This window comes from Carex rostrata, chromosome 1 (genome assembly GCF_964058835.1).
Source record: "Carex rostrata chromosome 1, lpCarRost1.2, whole genome shotgun sequence".
Taxonomy (NCBI): Eukaryota; Viridiplantae; Streptophyta; class Magnoliopsida; order Poales; family Cyperaceae; genus Carex; species Carex rostrata.
The window spans coordinates 10,746,837-10,765,536 of NC_135918.1; the positions used below are offsets into that span (position 1 = coordinate 10,746,837).

Genomic DNA, 18,700 nt, shown 5'->3' on the forward strand with positions numbered 1-18,700 from the left:
GTTTTCAGTCTCTTTCCTTAATTTTTTTGCAATTATAAATTTTGAAAAATGGGATAGTCGTCACCATCGCATACATTTTCTTGCAAGCTTTCCGAAAAATAGTCATTTGTTGAAATCGGACACTCTAGCGCCGTTTTATGGCCGTTTAAATTTTCGTCAGTTCGATGTTCAGTAAGAACAATTTGATCCACTTTTAAGAATCGTCCGAAATTTATCTAAATGGAAGTCCAAATCTTGACCCAAATCAAACATCTTTGATCGAGCATCTGATCTAATTTGATATATCTGATGCATATCAGAATGTCCCCTTTCCCTAAGCCAAGACTTGAAAGTTGAAATTCATCTGTAACTTTTTAGGTTCTCCTCCTTTGTCTTTGATTGTTTTGTCTTATTTTGTCGTAAATTTAATTATTCCAATTCGATTAAATTCAAGCCGTCCGGTTGAAGTGTACAAGAATCACTTGATAATTGAAGTGTAATTGTAGCTTGGTTTATTACTTGTTTGAAATAAAGGTTTGTTATTTAAAAGCCATTTATTGATTGTTTTCTTCTGTATTTTATTCAACCTTTTATTTGTTTTAGGCAAAAATAAAGAGCTATTATTAGTGGAAAAATTATAAGAAGTAAGAGGCGGCCCAGATGTATGGCCCAAATATCGAACTTGAAGAACTAACAAGGGAAGAAAGATTCTAGCTGAAAAAATGGCCCAAAAAAGATCCAATTATGTACCAGTTTAGAGGTGAGATGTTTTTGGAAATATAAATACATGCGGTGAATGTAAATTTTCATAAGTAACTTTATATACCATACCATCCAAGATTATTATGAAATTACAAATTTTATCTTCAAAAATTGTATAATTGTGTATTTATAATCCGAAATTCAAATAACTCATCTATTTATTCAATTAATTAAAAATTGAGATTAATTATATTTAATCTCCTCATTCCCCATCATCCTACGTCATATTAAAGTATATAAATTAAGTTTCAACATAAAATCTTACACACCTAAGAGAATACAAGTATATAACACTTCTGTGTTTTAAAACACTTCTGAAAAGTAAGGGGCCGCTTGCCGGCATCTGACATAAATCTAGGGGAGGATGAAAGATTTTCATTAGAGTAGGACAAGAAATTATCGAATTTGATTTAAATAATTTATCAGATTCAAATCTATTAGAGTTCTAAGACCTAAAAATTTCAATGTATGAATCACAAATTCAATTCAACAATCAATGAGAATTTGAAGACCTAAATTCAATTTAAAATTCTAAAATTAGAACTCAGAGTAGGACATTTATTTTTCTAAAATAGGACAAGAATCAGCTTAATTTATGAAAATTATTTGTGAAATTTCAGGGTATAATGCAGTAGGCTAGATCTGCCCCTTCATATATCCCATATAGAATTTATCACAAGTAATTGCCAAATAATATTTATGTAGATCTGCTTTCTTTAGAGGACTAAACCTGGGAGAGTGGGAGAGTGAACTTGAAGATTCAAAGCATCTAATCTGATCATTGGAGCTTACATTGTAAGCAGAGGAAGCAATGATGTGGCTGAGCGAATCGGAAACGAATGAGGAATAGGTCCATGACCGGTGTTCAGCCGGCTGTGTTCAGGAAAGAGAGGAATTATGTCGAAACAGAGTCAAATTAGGAATAGGTGCTTAATTATATTTTATTTAAAATTAAACAGAGATGGTCAAATTAGGTCACTTATGGAACATATATAGCGAGACAGCTGATGTAACTTCTTAAAAGTGTTCTTTCATGTGAAATATAGTCGAATCGACACAGAAATGCATGAATTAAAATCGAAGAAATGTCCCCTTAGGTATTCGATTGGAGGAACTGCTCCACTTTATTGCACAAGCACACTTTTCTGGCACAATTGAATTAAGTCAATTAACGACTAATTATACTCTGTTTTCCAGGTAAGTACCAATTATGAACTAGTTTCACACGCTCATATGTAACTGTAATGTCTTATCTAAACACTATTTCTTATTCAATCAGCAAGAAATTTTAGCTATAGTCAAGTCATAGACCCCATTTTGTTCATCACAGGTACCAAACAATAACTGAGCTATATTTGACTTATTTTAAGTATTATTATATATAACAAAAACAAACAAGGACCTGAGGTGAGATTTCCTGTATTGCAACCTCTCTTGGTGCTGAAGCAATGCAATGCTTTGATTTGGTCTAGAAAACAGCAAGTAATTAAGCTTAACAATTAAGCCCTGTATATGGGGGGGTCCCAGGGTTTTTTAGTACGTAGTTTTTGTTTTTTTGCTGAATGTTATAGCTAGTGTGTGGGGTTAGTATATAATACTTGTAGTGTTTTTTTGCTGAATGTTACATGCAGCCTTTTTCCAAAATAAAAAATATATATTAAACTTAACATAGTATCATTGCTAATTAATTAATGCCATGTCATCATCTCATATATATATTGATTACCTTCCACGTCCTGGAGCTCGATCGATCGGTTTCGAGTCTCCTTTCATTGATTTGAATCAAGCGGAGCTAGTTTGGTAGTTCATATATAATTCCCCGATTTGAGATCAGCTCATGTGTAATTAATCGACTAACTTGACAGATATCTCCTTAAGAGGAGGGCCTAATTTAGAAAAAGAAATTAAGTGGCCGGGAACCATACATAATTAATACTTGGGCAAACACAATTAATATACATTTGACAGCAAAGTTATCACCACATAATATAATATTTCTAAAAAAGAAACTCAAAAAGTACTTCCAAGAAATAGATTCTGCATTAATTATTATTTAGTTCCTCTCTTGCATAACAAAAACGCATAAACAATATTATATACATACATTATATTATTCCAAAGAAAAGATATAAGTTTATTTCTACTATAAATTATAGATCTTCTTTCTTGACATTTTTATTATGCCATCGGTTCTTGTTTTTCCGGGACGAAGCTCGGAACACAGCTTTAGACGGAGCAAATACTAGTAAATTTATTTATAAAATAGAGGAAATGTGAATTTTTTTTCTCACGAGTAGAGCAATCTGATCCCTCCTGTTAATTTTTTTTTTTTTTTTGCATGTTCCACTTGAAAGAGATAAATAGATATCTCTGTATATATATTTATTATTCTTACTTTAAGATTACTCGCAAGTCAAATGTGAAAATACTCCTATGTAAAAGAATATAAAATGTTGCAGTGTGAATTTTCTTTCTATAAATTACTAATATTCAAAGTATATAAATTATTGGATAATTCAATTTTATCTTAAATTATAAAAATTATATAAAATAATTTATAAATCAATCAAATCGTAATAATAAATAGTATATAGTCATATCGGGTAATGAGTACAAAATATAAAATGTATTGTCCGTATCCTTATCTGATAAGCTAACAAAATGTTTTCTTATCCATATGTATATGCATGTGTTAGGTTCATAAAAATAATTTTTACCAATACTTGTCTTATCAAATACAATTCGAGTCAAATAATTTGATTGACACCTTACTACGGAGGGAAAAGTATTTGATATATATGCTAATATTATTCTAACTTGCTGAATTAAGAGGGAAAGCATTTGATTCTTTTTCAAAAGCAAAGAGGCAAAGGCAAAGGTGGTGTGATTGGTTAATTGATGATCGAGATTTTGGGAATAGCTAGCGTGGGATCAAGGTCTCTAAATATACTCTGTCTCGCCTCTCTCATAAGCCATCCAAATTTGATCCAAACTTTTAATACAACGATCTATGTTAAATGACGACCACGTGGCTGCATAAAATTTCAATTTTCTTTCAAAACTTGTAATCCAATGATCTCTGGTTAGCCATACTAACAAATTCTAATTACGTAGAATGGCCCCTTGCTTTCTCTAGGAAGAAGAATGTTGTTATGTTATGAGCAATTGTTAACATAACTGTGCAATAAAACAAGTTCCATCCACTAAAATCAGCTTCACCACCTAACTACCCCTCTCTCTCTCTCTCTGTACCTGCACCTTCTTTCACGAAGAAGAATCCATGACAGATCTATTGGCCACCACGGCAATTAGCTGGGGCTTCTCTGCCGCCAGTTGGCTCATCTCCCCTGTCCTAATCCGTCTCTTGAACAAATGTTTTGATGCACTCGGCATAGATCCACAGTTCCAGTCTCAACAACAAATCCTCCTTGACAATTTGGTAAAGCTCGAGACCATGCTCCTCCCAAAGCTGCTCATCATGGCAGATGCTGCACAACAGAGCACCCACCGGCCGAAGCTCGAGAAGTGGCTTCAGAAGCTCAAGTCTGCTTTCTATGAGGCTGAGCATGTGCTCGGTATAATCGAGTATAAGCGCCTTGAAAAGGAGGTCAATTCCCTCTTCCCTTCTACCTCTAAATGTAGTTTTAAGAAATTATTAGTCAAGCTCCCCAAATTTTCATCTGAGAAGAAATATCTCATTAAAAGTCTTGAAAATTTGGAAAAAATTGTTAATGAGGGAATGGATTTTGTTCCCCTGCTGAACCTACCAAGCAGTAGTGGCAATACTTTAACTCAGAGCTCTAATGAACAGTATAGGAAAACCATTTCTTCTCCAGGTTCTACGGTTATTGGTCGTGAAAAGGATAGGAATTACATTGTAAAATTGTTGCGGGAGGATATCCCGGAGTCGTCTAGTAATGCTAAGTGTTACTCTGTTATTGGAATATGGGGCATGGGTGGGTTAGGAAAGACAACCTTAGCACAGTATGTTTGTGACTTGAGAAAGAAGTTAAGTACTTCGACCGTGTCATGTGGGCTCATGTTTCTCAAAAGTTTAGTGTTGATGCCATTTTGAGAAATATATGGGAGTCCGCTTTCAAGGAGGATTGTCCCAAATTTGGTAGTTATGAAGGGCTACAATCTGCACTTCAAGAGAAATTAAGAGGAGAAAGGTATTTTCTGGTGTTGGATGATGTTTGGTGTGATAAAGGGGTTAGTGAACAAGAAATAGAGCAGCTATTTGTCCCTTTAAGAGCTAGTAAGAGAGGTAGCAAAATATTGGTGACAACTCGAAATGAAGAAGTAGCACGAGCTTTAGGCGCTATGGATCTAATGCAATTGTCAGAACTTGCAGAGGAGGCTTTCTTGTCATTATTTATGAGCCATGCATTACGTGATGTAAAAGTCAATGAGCATATCGGGAAAAGATTACAAGCAATAGGGGAGAAAATTGTGAAAAAATTATGTCGTCTGCCGCTAGCTGCAACAACAGTGGCAGGTCAATTGCGTAGAAGACCAGACCCAGAATTTTGGTCATCGATGCTAAACAAAAGCTTGTTAAAAAATACCGTGGGAGCTCTGTTTTTGAGCTATCAGCACCTCCCTCCCGCTTTGCAACGATGCTTTGCATTTTGCAGCTTGTTTCCTAAAGGCCATCTATTTGACCATGACCATTTGGTTAATTTATGGATTGTAGAGGGCTTCATTGAAACTGATCATAATAATGAACATATGAAGGATACTGGTAATCAGTATATTTTGGAATTAATTTCTAGCTCTTTCTTTCAAGTTGGTCACAATTGGGATGGTAAATATTACTCTATGCATGACCTAATCCATGATCTAGCCCAAGATGTTTCTGAAGGTGAATATTTTAGAATTGAAAGTGGTGAGATAAAGGAAATCCCTGCCCATACTCGTCACATATATGTTCCCAATGATCTGCTTGGGGAGTATGTGGAGAAAATATGCAAACTCAAATATCTATGTACAATTATTGTTTCCAAATCGTATGTATGTCCTCCTGTCGGTTTGAAAGATGGGGACCTTGATGCTCTTTTTACGAAGTTAAGAAAATTATATGTAGTGGAAATAGAAGGGATATCTCCTGATGTTAAAAGAGTTCCTAAGTCTCTGTTTCAGTTGAGAAACCTACGCTACCTCAACTTAAGGGATTCTAATTTAGAGTATTTAAATTTAGATGCACATTCTGAATTACTCTGCTATCAATTACGTTTCTTATCTACTCTGAGTAAGAATCTGATTCCTAATGTTGGGAGACTAATATTACTTCAGGAGTTGGGAATGTTTGATGTTAGAATGGAAAGGGGGTTTGAACTAAAACAGTTGGAGCATCTCAAAGACCTTTATGGATCTTTATCTATCTCTGGTCTAAATAATGTCAAAAGTAAGGAGGACGCAGATCGAGCCAAGTTATCTGACAAAAACGGCCTCCATAAATTAATTTTTCAATGGGGTTTATTTCATTATGAAAGTGGAGACAATGATGTTGAAATTCTAGATGGCCTTTGTCCACCACCCCAAATAAAAGAGCTGACTATTAAAAATTATAGAGGTAAGAGGTTCCCCAGGTGGATTTCATAAAATAATGATAATGTTATTCATCTCCAGCATCTTCAACTTATTGGCTGTGATGGCTTGGAAGCCCTACCAAGATTAAATGAACTATCGGATCTTCTGTATCTTAACATCGATTATCTTCCTAGGCTCAAGAGTTGGGTACATCTTCCCTTGAATCTAACTGAACTGAAAATTAGTTATTGCCCAAACCTTGCTTCACTAAGGGGCTTAAATGAGTTGACCAATCTTGAACGTTTAGATGTGTACAAGTGTGATAAGCTCGAATGCTATTCAGATGCTGATAAGCTACCCCAGTTGAAAGAACTTCGCATCTACAGATTTTCACTGCTTGAACAACTTGTCTCAAGAGAAGGGCTTTCATCTCTGGTTTCTCTAGAACTTTATAGTGCACAGCAAGAATACTTTTCTCAAGAAGAAATAGAGATGTTTTGTTATCTCTCTTCCCTTACACAAATTACCTTTAAGGGTTGTAGAATGCGCTCGTTACCCAATTTGAAGTGCCTTCATTCTCTCATAAATCTGGAGATCTGGTGGTGTTTTAATCTAAGTTCTCTCTCAGATGTGCCACCATCAGTCCAGCGTATTAAAATTTGTATATGCGATGAAGAGTTCACAAGGAGTTGCAAGGATCCAAATCATCCAAATTGGCATAAGATTTCCCACATTCCTGACAAGGAGATACGGAGATAATTAAAAAGGTAATTTCTTTTTGCACAAGCGGAAGAATTTTATTTTTGCAACTTTTGTATAATTAATGTTATTTACAATCCTACCAAATGCTTCCGCCAACGAATCTTAGTTTCATATTCTGGAGACAAAAATCTGCTCAATTGACCTCCTATAAAGAAGTGTTTTTTTTTTTTTTTTTTTTAGATTTCGTTAGAAAGTAAATATATGACTTCAATTGATTGACCTCATATAAAGAAGCAATAAAATAGGTAGAGAAAAAAAACCTAGGAAAACGTGCAATAAACATTAATAAGTCAATTGGAACCAATGATTATACAGGTGCTGACCCGGAATGGTTTCCAAATCCATGATTTTGAATCCTTGATTGGAGCAAATGTTAATTAGTCATGTTTTAGAAAACAATTACAGGATATATATTTAATAGAGGTACTTTTCCATCTTTTATTATAAAGGATAAAAAAAAAATAGGTTGTCATAACAATTATATATGGTGCATCTTATTAATGTATTTTTATTATGCTTGCCAATTTGTAAATGACAGTAATTAATAAGTCATGTAGAACACAACTTAATTTAAAGTGATTTATGGATCATTAATTAATTATGTCTCCAAATTATATATCAAATTATGACAGAATTAAGGCATTTTTCTCAAAAAAACCTCAGTGGATTAAAAATATGAAGTTAATTTGATTTGGTTGATTGTTATTTTGGTGCTACTACAAATATTAAACAACATTTTATATATTCAACTACTTGCAGATTCAAGATGAAGTCTCAATTGTGCTGGGAAATAAAAGGAAAGGAAAAAAGATAATTGATGAATTTTCTGTAGCCTCTCGTGTACAATCTCCTGGTTTGTATTTGTTGTTTTGTTTTTAAAATAAAAAAATAAAAAAAAACAGTATTTGGTTTTGTATGTAGAAGTATATTGGTTGATGTTTTTGTGTGCCAAAGAAAATCACTTTTGTGTTGTTGTATGGCAACTTGTGTATTTGTAGTCATGTAAGTGTTTTGCTTGGTTTGGTTTTTTGTCCTAAAAAAAACCTGAAATTTGATTGGAGAAACCGTTGGAACCCTGATTTGCTTTTAGTGTTTTTGTATCCTAGCAACATAAAACAAAGAAGTCTTCTCGAAGTGCATGTTTTTCCAAGAATGGTCTGATTGGAGGCAAAATGGAGCTTGGTCTCAATGATGCTACGATTCAGGTGCAATAAAATAAAATTCTTTCTTTTTAGATATCCAATTAAATGTTCTTAAACCATTTGCTTCTATAGTTCTATGTTCTATCCCTATCTCATGTAGGTCCTCAATTATATGCATATGCAGTCATACTCTACTACAAATTGAAGAAGAAGGTCCACACCTTTCCAGTCAGTTCTTTTCTTTTATCAAATGTGCCTTCGCTTTGATATGCTTCAAACAATGGAAAAATTGAAGTTTGCTTTTAATTTGTTGTATCCAACTACTTTTCTTTGCTATTAGTTGTTGCTGCCTTTATTAAATTGTACTTTTGTTGGGTTTTATTGTGTTATTGTAATAAATGGTTATCGAACTCATGGTGTAATAAACCTCTTTCAAGTATGTGAAACTATATTTTGTTTTGGACAACTAGATGAATCTTGAGTGTGTTAGTTAACGTAACCCATGATTTTTATTTCATTTCATTTTTATTTTTAATATGGATCTTGAAAAGATTTTTTTATCACTTGTTAAAAATTTCAGGGTAACCAGACATGCATGTTGTCAAGAAATTTTGAATGGCTGATGTTTTTTCTCTGTTTTTGTTATTAAAAAATAATATATTTTAAAGTGAAATATAGGTCGACTTTTCTTTCCCTTGTATGTTTTATCTTGAGGTTTATTGAAATTAAACAAGTTAGATTCGTGGTCATAACATTTTTGAGCCAAGCATTTTGGTGATGACATGCTATTAGACATTGATGTCTACTGAAGATGAGAGTAATGAAGTAGTCTAGGCAAGCATTTTTATGTCAAAGAGCGATGTTGCTTTGTCCAAAACAGAGTAGTGGTAACATTGTCAAGTGAAACGGATCCACACAAATATTATTGTATCAATTTTGTCAATGTCTTCTTAGAAATGCAGCACCAAAAAGATTCAGTCTGCAATTTTGATATGTTATTTGCAAGGCCTCTACTATGTCTTCTTAGAAATGCCAGTATTAATCTATGTCACATGAAAAAAAAAAATTTCAAATCAATTAACATGAAAAGTAACATCAGTGCTGTCTTGCTAGTTGCTACTCTCCCAGGGGCCAGGGCTACCTAATTTTGCTGTTGGGGAGTATATTTGTCATAAACAAATTAATTCAAAACTACAATCGATTAAAAATTCCTTCCAAAACTACAAATTAGTATGATCACTGTCATAAAGAAATTAAAACCTGCCCCTGAAAATTAAAGGAGACATTATTTTTACCGAAAACTGGAAGAACGCTAGCTGTCCCGTTTCTTTTAGAACTTGATTTGGAAGTGTTAATGTTGTCCCATATATCTCTCTTCATTTGAAAAATTGCAACTGATCATGAATATTGGGTTGACTGCTTTAATTTTTATTCACCATGAAGCCTAACAAGGAAAGAAATATGAATACCAGACCACTCTCGGCATGTACACTCAATGACCTATTCAAATACAGGGATTTATAAATACGTCTTTTCAATTTTCATAATAGTTGCACTAGTTTATAAATAATGCAACGCAACAATAATAGATATGATAATAATTTTGTTGAATTGCTACGAAGCTCTCTAATCTCTATTAGAGATTTATGTATATAAGGATGATACATGCTTCACAAAAAAAATGAGGAATAATATAATATTTGTGACTGGCTAAAAAAATGAAATAAGGTCTCACAAACTCACTATTGTTCATGGGTTCAATTTTAGGGATACGAAAAAGCTCATCTAAATCGCCAATTTAATTAGAAATGTCTTCCGAGAAATTAAAGGATAGATGAGAAGAGTTATTTTCTTACTTTCATATATTATTCTTAAATATTATCTTTGACAATAAGATAAAATATTATTTTTTTTCTTTTGGACAACTAGATGAATCTTGAGTGTGTTAACGTACCCATGATTTTTTTTTTTTTTTTTTCATTTCATTTTTTAGTTTTAATATGGACCTAGAATATGTACTTCGGTCAATTGTCAAAAAAAATGCCCGGGAACTATACATGTTATAAAATGAAAGTTCCATTGCTGATATTTATTCTCTGTTTTTGTTATAATTTGTATTTTAAGTCATACATCGATCGACTTTTCTTTCCCTTGTATGTATTATATATCTTGGGGTAGTAGAATTTGAAGAGAAATTAAGTATTTCGAAACAAGTCAGATTACTGGTCATAAATTTTTTTAGCCAAGCAATATGGTCATGCATGCTATATTGCTATTAGGCTTTCATGTCTACTGAAGATGAGAGTAATTAATGAAGTCTAGGTAACATTTTTATGCCAAAGAACGTTGCTGCTTTGTCAAAAACAGAGTAGTGAAACGGATCCACACATATATATTGCATTCAACCCTGCTATTGTGTTCAGCAATTGCAATTGCAATTGCAAGCGCAACAATATTTATATTTATGATATAATTTTAAAGTCATTAATTATTTTTATATAGTTAAATCATTTTGAAATGTCAAAATTGACAATTTATTATTTTCTTCACTGTGAATAACAAATGTAAAGATTAATTATGCAGGAATTTTTCATAATGCATTTATACACTTAATTTTTTTAGTGATTGACTAAAACATACAAACCTGAAACTTTGAGACAGGAGGCAGAAATCCCAGTTGAGAAAAGAAATAGGCCAAGGAAACGAAACAACTCCAATCGCGACTGTGAAATTAGAAAATAAAATCAAAACAAAGTATCCAAAATTGAAACATACAATTTATAACGATAACTCGTACCTAAATATAATACCTTGCAAAGAAATAAATAAATATGAAATAGCAACATAATTGAAATTTTATGCACAACAAAACTTGCATATTTAATACCTGAACGGTCAAGCTGATCTTGAATAATGTTTATAAGAAATTTTGAGAAATTGTCTGATGAAGGGTAAAGTTAGAAAAATATGTTTATTTCTTCTTAGGGTTCTAGCATCTGACTGGTACAATACATTCTCATGCTAAGAGGTATAAGGGCATATATTATGTTAACGTATATTGTTTGTTATGAGATTAATCAGAAACAATAAAAAAGGAAGCTTTGAGGTTCTTAGCATTTAATTAGACCATATTGCAGCTCACTTCCTGTTATACAATTTACTGGAGCTCAATCTAATGTAATCAAGAAGTTACTGAAATCCTAAATGCTAAATTAGCAAGTAGCTGGAAAAGAGAAGAGATAAAAAAACAGTGTCTGAGCAACAAAATCAATAAAGTATTAAACCCAGCCGTAAAAGAGCGAAAGACTAAAAGATGATATCATATATAGCTTGACTAATTAATTGAATGCACCAAGTCAGAAAAGCGGTTTCCTTGGCAGCAAATGACATCTGACAGAAATTGGAAGAACTTAACATTAGGTCAGAAATTGCTTACTCATAAATCAGGCGTGACCTTCAAACGACAATGTGTTTGAGGTTTTCAGTTTGCGTGATAAATTGGGATTATGAAAGTGCCAAGTTGAAAAGGAGCGTTATTGTCCCAAGATTTTAAGACTAACTTATCGCAGGGGGCTGGATTTCAAAAAGAGGATAAATTTGGTTCGAGATTCCAATTTTTAGAATAATTCACTATAAACCCTAAATTGAATGAGAAAAGAGAAATAAAGAGGAAGAGAGATAAATACCTCAACGTTGAGAGAGAGAGAGAGAGAGCAGAAGAGACGTAGATCTTTGAATCATCGACGATGTGAGGGAGGAAACGTCAGCAGGCCAGCAGGCCTTTTTTTTAAAAAAAAAAAGGCATGAGCCCGTTTCATATATCTGAAACTGGTAAATTACACAGACCCCATTGAAAAAGCATAGACGTGCCTAATCCCTGGTGTCTAACAATATTCCAAATACATACCAAAATGCAGTAAAATAGTCTATGAAAGATGCATAAATGGTCAAACATAGCAAGGTGCACACAGGATAGAATACGTACGTAAAGGATAGAATAAAGGTATTCACAGAATCTGGATTCATTCCAAGTCGGATACATAATAACTCGCCAATCTTAGAACTCGCCAATCTTAATTACGCCTGAATCCGGCCGCTTCCGGATAGGACGTATCACTATCTTTTATGTGTACTTTGTACTTTTACAAATTAGAAAAAAAATTTTGTACTTTCGCAAATTCCAATTTTTTTTTTTCTGTGTACTTTAAAACTTGCATGATGCTTTGTTATGGATTCTAAAAAGAAAAAAAAATCCATTCATATTGGAAAGTCTGTATACGAGTTCCTATGTCCTTGTGTTATACAGAATCAGGGGCGGATCTACTGTAGCACAGAGGGGCAACATTCCCCTGGATTTCGAGTTTTAGTGATGATATATTGGTACCGATCGATTTTTTCTCTCTCTAAATTTTTTTTGTCCTCCTCTGAATGTTTGATTTGTAATTCGGGTTAAATTTAGTGTTAAAATCAAAATAAATTTCTTTAATTATGATTGATAATATTAATTATAAGTTATAGGATCATAAATTATAAGTCAAGGTATTGGAACATACAAGTCAAAACATTATTTTTCTATCTAGCTAGTACCCAATTAGTTAATGGGTTTAAATCCGATAAGTTTTTTAAACTTGATTCGATATTTTTTTGCCTCTCCCCCCCCCCCCCCCCCCCCCCTAGGTCCGCTCTTGCATGGGACTCGATAAAATCATGCATCTTCTTTTTTAGATAACATTCTATTTTATTTGTAATGTGGATTGTATGGATATTGTATGTGTATGTTTATTTATGGATGTATGACAGATGCTCTTTTGATATTATTCACGCTTCCATTTTCATTATTATTTGTGTTATTTAGCCTTGCATGTTAATTGATTAATAAACATGAGGTGAGGTATGATCACATCTTAATCCAAAATTCTTGATTTGAGGGGTGACATTTACATTGTAAAAAAAGGGAACATTGTTATGCAAAATTTTCTAGCAATTTGAATTAAGTAGCTAATAGTCCTCCAACTCCAGTCCTCCAAAAATCCCCAAACATTTTCAACTAATCCTGTAAACTAATTCAACAAATCCCGTCAACATAAAAACGCGTGAAAGCTGTTAAAAACGCGTGACAGCTGTTAAAAACGTGTGAAAAATGTTGAAAATGCGTGACAGCTGTTGAAAACGCATGACAGCTGTTGGGACCACTTTCTATGAACATACACATAGTATCCTGTAAACATACACATATTATTCTGTGAACATACACATATTATCCTGTAAACATATACATATTATCCTGTAAATATACACATATTATTCTGTGAACATACACATAGTATCCTGTAAACATACACATATTATTCTGTCAACATATACATATTATCCTGTAAACATACACATATTATCATGTAAATATACATATTGTACTTGAAATTATGGCAGTTGTGACAGTTGAAAGCGCGTCAGAACTAAGCTAAAAAGGAAAGACTTTTATACACGGGGATTTTCAGGGGGACTGTAGCTCGGGGGATGTTACCTTTTCTCTTGAATTAATTGATTGTTCAAATTAAAAACATGGTAATATGCATTTTTAAATACTTTTTTCACATTTGGATTAAAAAATAAAAATAATATTGACCTCTGAGATCAACCACACAGTACAGAATAAAATTTTCTATATAGTTTATTCTTCCTTTTTCAGTTGATTAAACAATACAACGTTCATAAAAAATATAATTTATGTAAATTTTACAAAAGAAAGACTAGAATATATATATTTTAGATTTTAAATTATTTTTTTAAAAAGGCGATAAACGTCCGTTTCATATATGAAACCGAAATGGTAATTTACAATGTCTAGTTCAATATATCACAATATATACTAAACCTAGCTCCAAGCAAAAACTAAACTTGGACAAAAAGCATAATTAAGCTCCTCTCTTAATAATCCATCAAAACACAGAGATTGAAAATTTAACTATCGTTAAGCCTCAAACTATGGGGCTGGAGTTAGATGAGATGATCCAAACAAAGAATCGTTACAAAAAGCCTAGAACTTTAGACCGAAGCCCAACAGTTAATAAAAGAGTCTAAACAACAAGCCCAGAAGCCCATCTAACTAACCCAAGTCCCTCACTGCCGCCTAATTGATATTTGATAGAACCCCCCACTTCACTTCTCTCTCACTCTCTCTCTCTCTCGCTCTCTCCCCTAGAGCGGCGTGCAGTGATCTCAGCATCTTTCTCGTCCCCTACCGCCCTTTAGCGAGGCGACCACAGCGACTTTAAGTGCCACCCTCTCTCTGCAACCACTTAAATCTCTCTGGGAGAAACCCTATTCGGGTAATATTTTATTTTTTTTAAAATCACATTCCATAGGATCTGATGCTGAATCCTTTGAAATCTGGAATTAATCATTGCTCCAACTAAACGCCTTCTTAAGGTCAATCTATTGAATTATTTATAGACAATATAAATGGATGTGAGATAAAATAAGCCCTTTTTCCATTTAATAAGAGAACTTAATTGTTATTGAATTTTCAATTATTGCCTGGTCTAGAACCAGTATAGGCTTCTCAGAAGGCCCAAATCAGATTTGAAATCTGTTCCCTTGAGACCCAACTGATCTTGAATGAACTGAGGTGTATTAATTAATACTGTTCTCTCTCTCTCTCTCTCTTTTTTCTTTTTAGTTGGAGGCAATACCCTAATAAAACGAAATTGAAAAACCCCTTCTGGTACGAGAGGACGGAGTGCTACCGATGCAGAAGCAAAAGACAACCATGGTCACCATGAGAGAACGAAGCGCCACCGCTGAGAGAAACTGGTCAGAACTTCCAGAAGAAATTCTCCATCTCTTCTCTAAAAAGCTCCCTGATATCTCTGATTTCATACGCTTTCGTGCTGTGTGCAAGAGCTGGCAATTATCAGCCCCAGTCACTGATCCTCCTCCACAACTCCCTTGGCTTCTAGAGCTCCGCAGTAGAGAACAACGTGAAAGCACCATTATACGCTTCTATTGCCTCTCATCTGATAAGGTTCACACTATCTCCTGTCCAGGTTCCCATCTTGCCTTTCTCAAGGGCCCCGCATTCCGCTACTTGCTTGCCTATCACTTGAGAAGTTTCGAGATGCATCTCATTAATCCTCTTACTCATGATCAGATCCCTGTCCCTTTTGTTAATCTCTGTGCGTCACCAGACTATATTGGTCCAGATCCAATTCAAGGCGATGATATTGTTGTTATAATATCAGGAGATCCGGAAGACCCCATGGAACAGAATGAACCACCAAAAGTGATGGCTTTTTGGCGACCTATGGCTGAGTATTGGAACTATATAGAAGGGGTCGGTGACAGTGGTAATACATTTTATATGGGACAATACTTTGGTAACGACCTAGAAACTGGCGTTACGACTGTTCATGATATTGCCACTGAAAAATTGGTTTATCAAGTCGCACCACCAGAGGGCACAGACCCTCTAGACGAGGGTTGTACAATTCTAGTCGAGTCAGGAGGAAAGATCCTAAGGTTGTTCCAGTATTATGAGGATGACCAGTGTCATTTTGATATATACCGTCTTTATTTCGGTGATGGAAAAGGGAAACCTTGTTGGGTGAAAATCACTGATATAGGTGACCAAATTTTGTTTCTGCAACATTATCGTGGGTTATCTTTCTGTGCGAGTAACTTTGCTGGATTCAAAGGGAATTGCATTTACTTCCTGAAAGACAAGCAATATCTTTGTAGATACGACATAGGAGATGGTACAACTGAGGTGCTGCCTTGCCCTTTTGATTCACTGGAGACTTGGTTTGTGCCTAGTCTGGTATAGTTCTCTGATATCAATTATGCATTAAGAGCCAAGTAAGTTTAACTGACTATTAATTTAACTTTATCTTTAATTTGTTAGAAATTTAGTTCAGTTGTTCTAATCGGATTGCCTTCTTAACTCTTTAGTGATCTGTGCCTTATCAAAGTAGTTTTAGTACTACAATTTTACCTACTTGCTGGTATTTTTACACATTTATGGGTGGATACTGGACCAAGAAATTTTGTCTCACTTGTTTTCACTTATGTTGATTTAGATACTCAAGACTAGTCAAAGCCAGATTAAGGTGTGTTCCCGCATATTAAGATATGAGATCGCATAAATATAGACCATTACTTATCTACTTGGGTTAATTTTGTTCCCACTGAGGGCTATTATATTAGGATTTATTTTGATTCCAACTAATATTCTGATATGGTGAAACTTGATATCTTGTAATCATTTATCATGTTGGGTATTTATTCCCATTTTATATATCTATAAATTATGACCATGATATGTTGTATGACCAGCTATGATTTATGAATACGTTGTATGTGGCAGTAATTGCTATCATGTTATTGTTTGTGTATATAATTATTTGCATGCCAAGCCGAATATTTTGTGAATAAATATACAGCGGCTTGATCTATCTCTGCACAGATTGTGAACAGAAACTAACTTGTGGTTGTAAAATTCAAGTTCTATATAATTTGGTGGCTATATTTTGGAGCTTCTACAAAATTGTAGCAAAATGAATTCTATCCTAAATATATTAATATGACTGAATATAAATTATAGGTTAAACAAGTGTATCAGGCAAATAATATTGCCTGAATGTTTATTCTGTATCTACATTGCCAGGTTGGTTCTGAGATCTCTTCTATAATCCAGCGCCTATGTAATGTTAAACAAATCAGACTTCTCTGTTGAAGTTAAATTGAAAATTTCATCTGTGGTAATGCACGCATCAAATCTCTTACATGAAAAAAAAAAAAAAATCAAATTTAATAATTCAATTTATCAACAACTAGACATTATTTTGTGATTTCTATAATCTTATGTTATCTTTGAATTGTGAGGCATCTCTTGGGCTCCCTGATCATTATATTACACTACTTACAAAATCAGATGTAAAATAACGAACTACAAAGAGTAAATAAAAAAAGACGGAGATTTGGTTAAAAAATAAATAAATAAACAATGCATATAACATTCCAAAATAGCATATGATCAAGTCATTATTCTGCATAAAATTAGTAGCATAGGATTTAACAAGATTCTTGTGCTTGATCCTTGCAAGTAGATCAATCTTATTTCTATATATGCATTTTGAAATTATTTTGACTACAATTAATTTCATGACCGTTTTCTTAAACTTCCTATAGCAAATGAGCAATTTATACTGATAGCCAATAGTAGAATTTTAAAACTCAAAAATGCAAATAAAATAAAAAAGTGGATCTTGCCTAATATATTGGTCCAAGCTGTCCTTCACCAATCACCAATGATGTTGACCTTACTAAAATCACCAGTGTAGGATTCGAAATTTTGAATTATCTTCTTGACCATTAGATGAATTATTTTCAATAACTGGATATAATTAAGATAAATGAAATATTACCTGACAATAAGTAATAAGATTATTCTTAACCAAATCAGACCTGTTTGTGGAAGTTTTATTTTAATTGGTTTCCTTACCAGAATTACTGCTGCTAAGAAAATATATAAGGACTGAAAGTTCTTATTTTTTGGTTATTTGACCCGAATCCATATCCTCCTGAGGTAACATAATATTTCTGTTTGTATCATGGCTGTACGGGGCCACTCCGGTACAGATCATATTTCCGTACCAATTCAGTCCGAGGTGGAACGCACGGGGTCACTTTAATAGTTGTGTGGATTCTGATTGGACGGTTTAGATCCAAACAGAAATATTCTGTTACCTTAGGTGATACGAATTCTATTTGACCCTGGTGAGAGAAAATACAAAATATCCTGTTACTTCGATGGTGGTGGTGAAAATATTCATGGTGCGTTGTTTCGAGATGAAATGTTGCGGTTAAGGGGTAATTCGTCATGTAGTTGGCGGTTTTCGTTGGAATTAAGGTGCTCTCTATACCCAGTAATGTGTTCGATCAATGCTTTATGGTTTTGTTGCATTCTTTCAATTAACGCTTTATGATTTTGCTGCATTCGCTTGAGGATGGCAACAATGTTCGGATCGGTCATTGTTGTTGTGAAGATTGTTGAGTAGAATGGTTGATGATGATTGTTGTCAAATGGGGTAGTTGTCGGGATACAACTTCACGCAAACGTGAAGGTGGTTATTGAATTTGCTCTGATACCACTTAACGCAATCTCGGTCTCGGATTTCGACTCCGCTAGTAACGGATCTCGAACTCGGTTTAGTAGAATAGAAACAAAGAAATGCTAAATAGTAAAAGAGGAGTATAAAACTCTCTCAAAAAGAGAATATATTGATCAAAGTTCATCCTCTCTTACATGCATGACATCTGCTTTAAAGGTCATAAGGAGGGATTATATTTAAACATGGAAATAAACAAGCATAAATTTTTACTTAGGAAATATAAACATAGAAATAAACAAATATAGAAAATGTAAACATAGGAAATGAAAATACTATTAATATTTCTAGAAAAGATAAATGGTCAATCCTCAAAATATGTTCTACTTTAATAAGAGCTGCATGCTTCTCAAAGCG

The 18,700-nt window shown here is 33.7% G+C and overlaps 2 protein-coding genes and 1 long non-coding RNA gene across 3 annotated transcripts; all 3 read left to right on the forward strand.

Annotated features, from left to right (window-relative positions):
• Nucleotides 1-4,021: 4,021 nt before the first annotated feature.
• On the forward strand, nt 4,022-6,053 carry LOC144557290 (putative disease resistance protein At3g14460). Its single transcript, XM_078305884.1, has 3 exons — nt 4,022-4,725; nt 4,818-5,992; nt 6,037-6,053. The coding sequence occupies exons 1-3, from the start codon at nt 4,022-4,024 to the stop codon at nt 6,051-6,053; spliced, it is 1,896 nt and encodes a 631-aa protein (XP_078162010.1).
• A 191-nt stretch (nt 6,054-6,244) lies between these two features.
• Nucleotides 6,245-8,460, forward strand: LOC144558131 (uncharacterized). The gene is made up of 3 exons (XR_013512852.1): nt 6,245-7,040; nt 7,795-8,240; nt 8,338-8,460. It is a non-coding gene; the product is annotated as an uncharacterized LOC144558131 (long non-coding RNA).
• A 6,371-nt stretch (nt 8,461-14,831) lies between these two features.
• LOC144566157 (putative F-box/kelch-repeat protein At5g24040) lies at nt 14,832-16,489 on the forward strand. Its single transcript, XM_078316069.1, has 2 exons — nt 14,832-16,035; nt 16,262-16,489. Exon 1 carries the CDS (start codon nt 14,926-14,928, stop codon nt 15,997-15,999), a length of 1,074 nt encoding a protein of 357 aa, XP_078172195.1. The 5' UTR covers nt 14,832-14,925; the 3' UTR covers nt 16,000-16,035; nt 16,262-16,489.
• The last annotated feature ends 2,211 nt before the right edge of the window (nt 16,490-18,700 follow it).

Coding starts and splice junctions, on each gene's coding strand:
- LOC144557290 (XM_078305884.1), top strand. CDS start 4,022: ATGACAGATCTATTGGCCACCACGGCAATTAGCTGGGGCTTCTCTGCC. Junction 4,726..4,817: donor GGAAAGACAACCTTAGCACA/GTATGTTTGTGA, acceptor TGCCATTTTGAG/AAATATATGGGAGTCCGCTT.
- LOC144566157 (XM_078316069.1), top strand. CDS start 14,926: ATGCAGAAGCAAAAGACAACCATGGTCACCATGAGAGAACGAAGCGCC.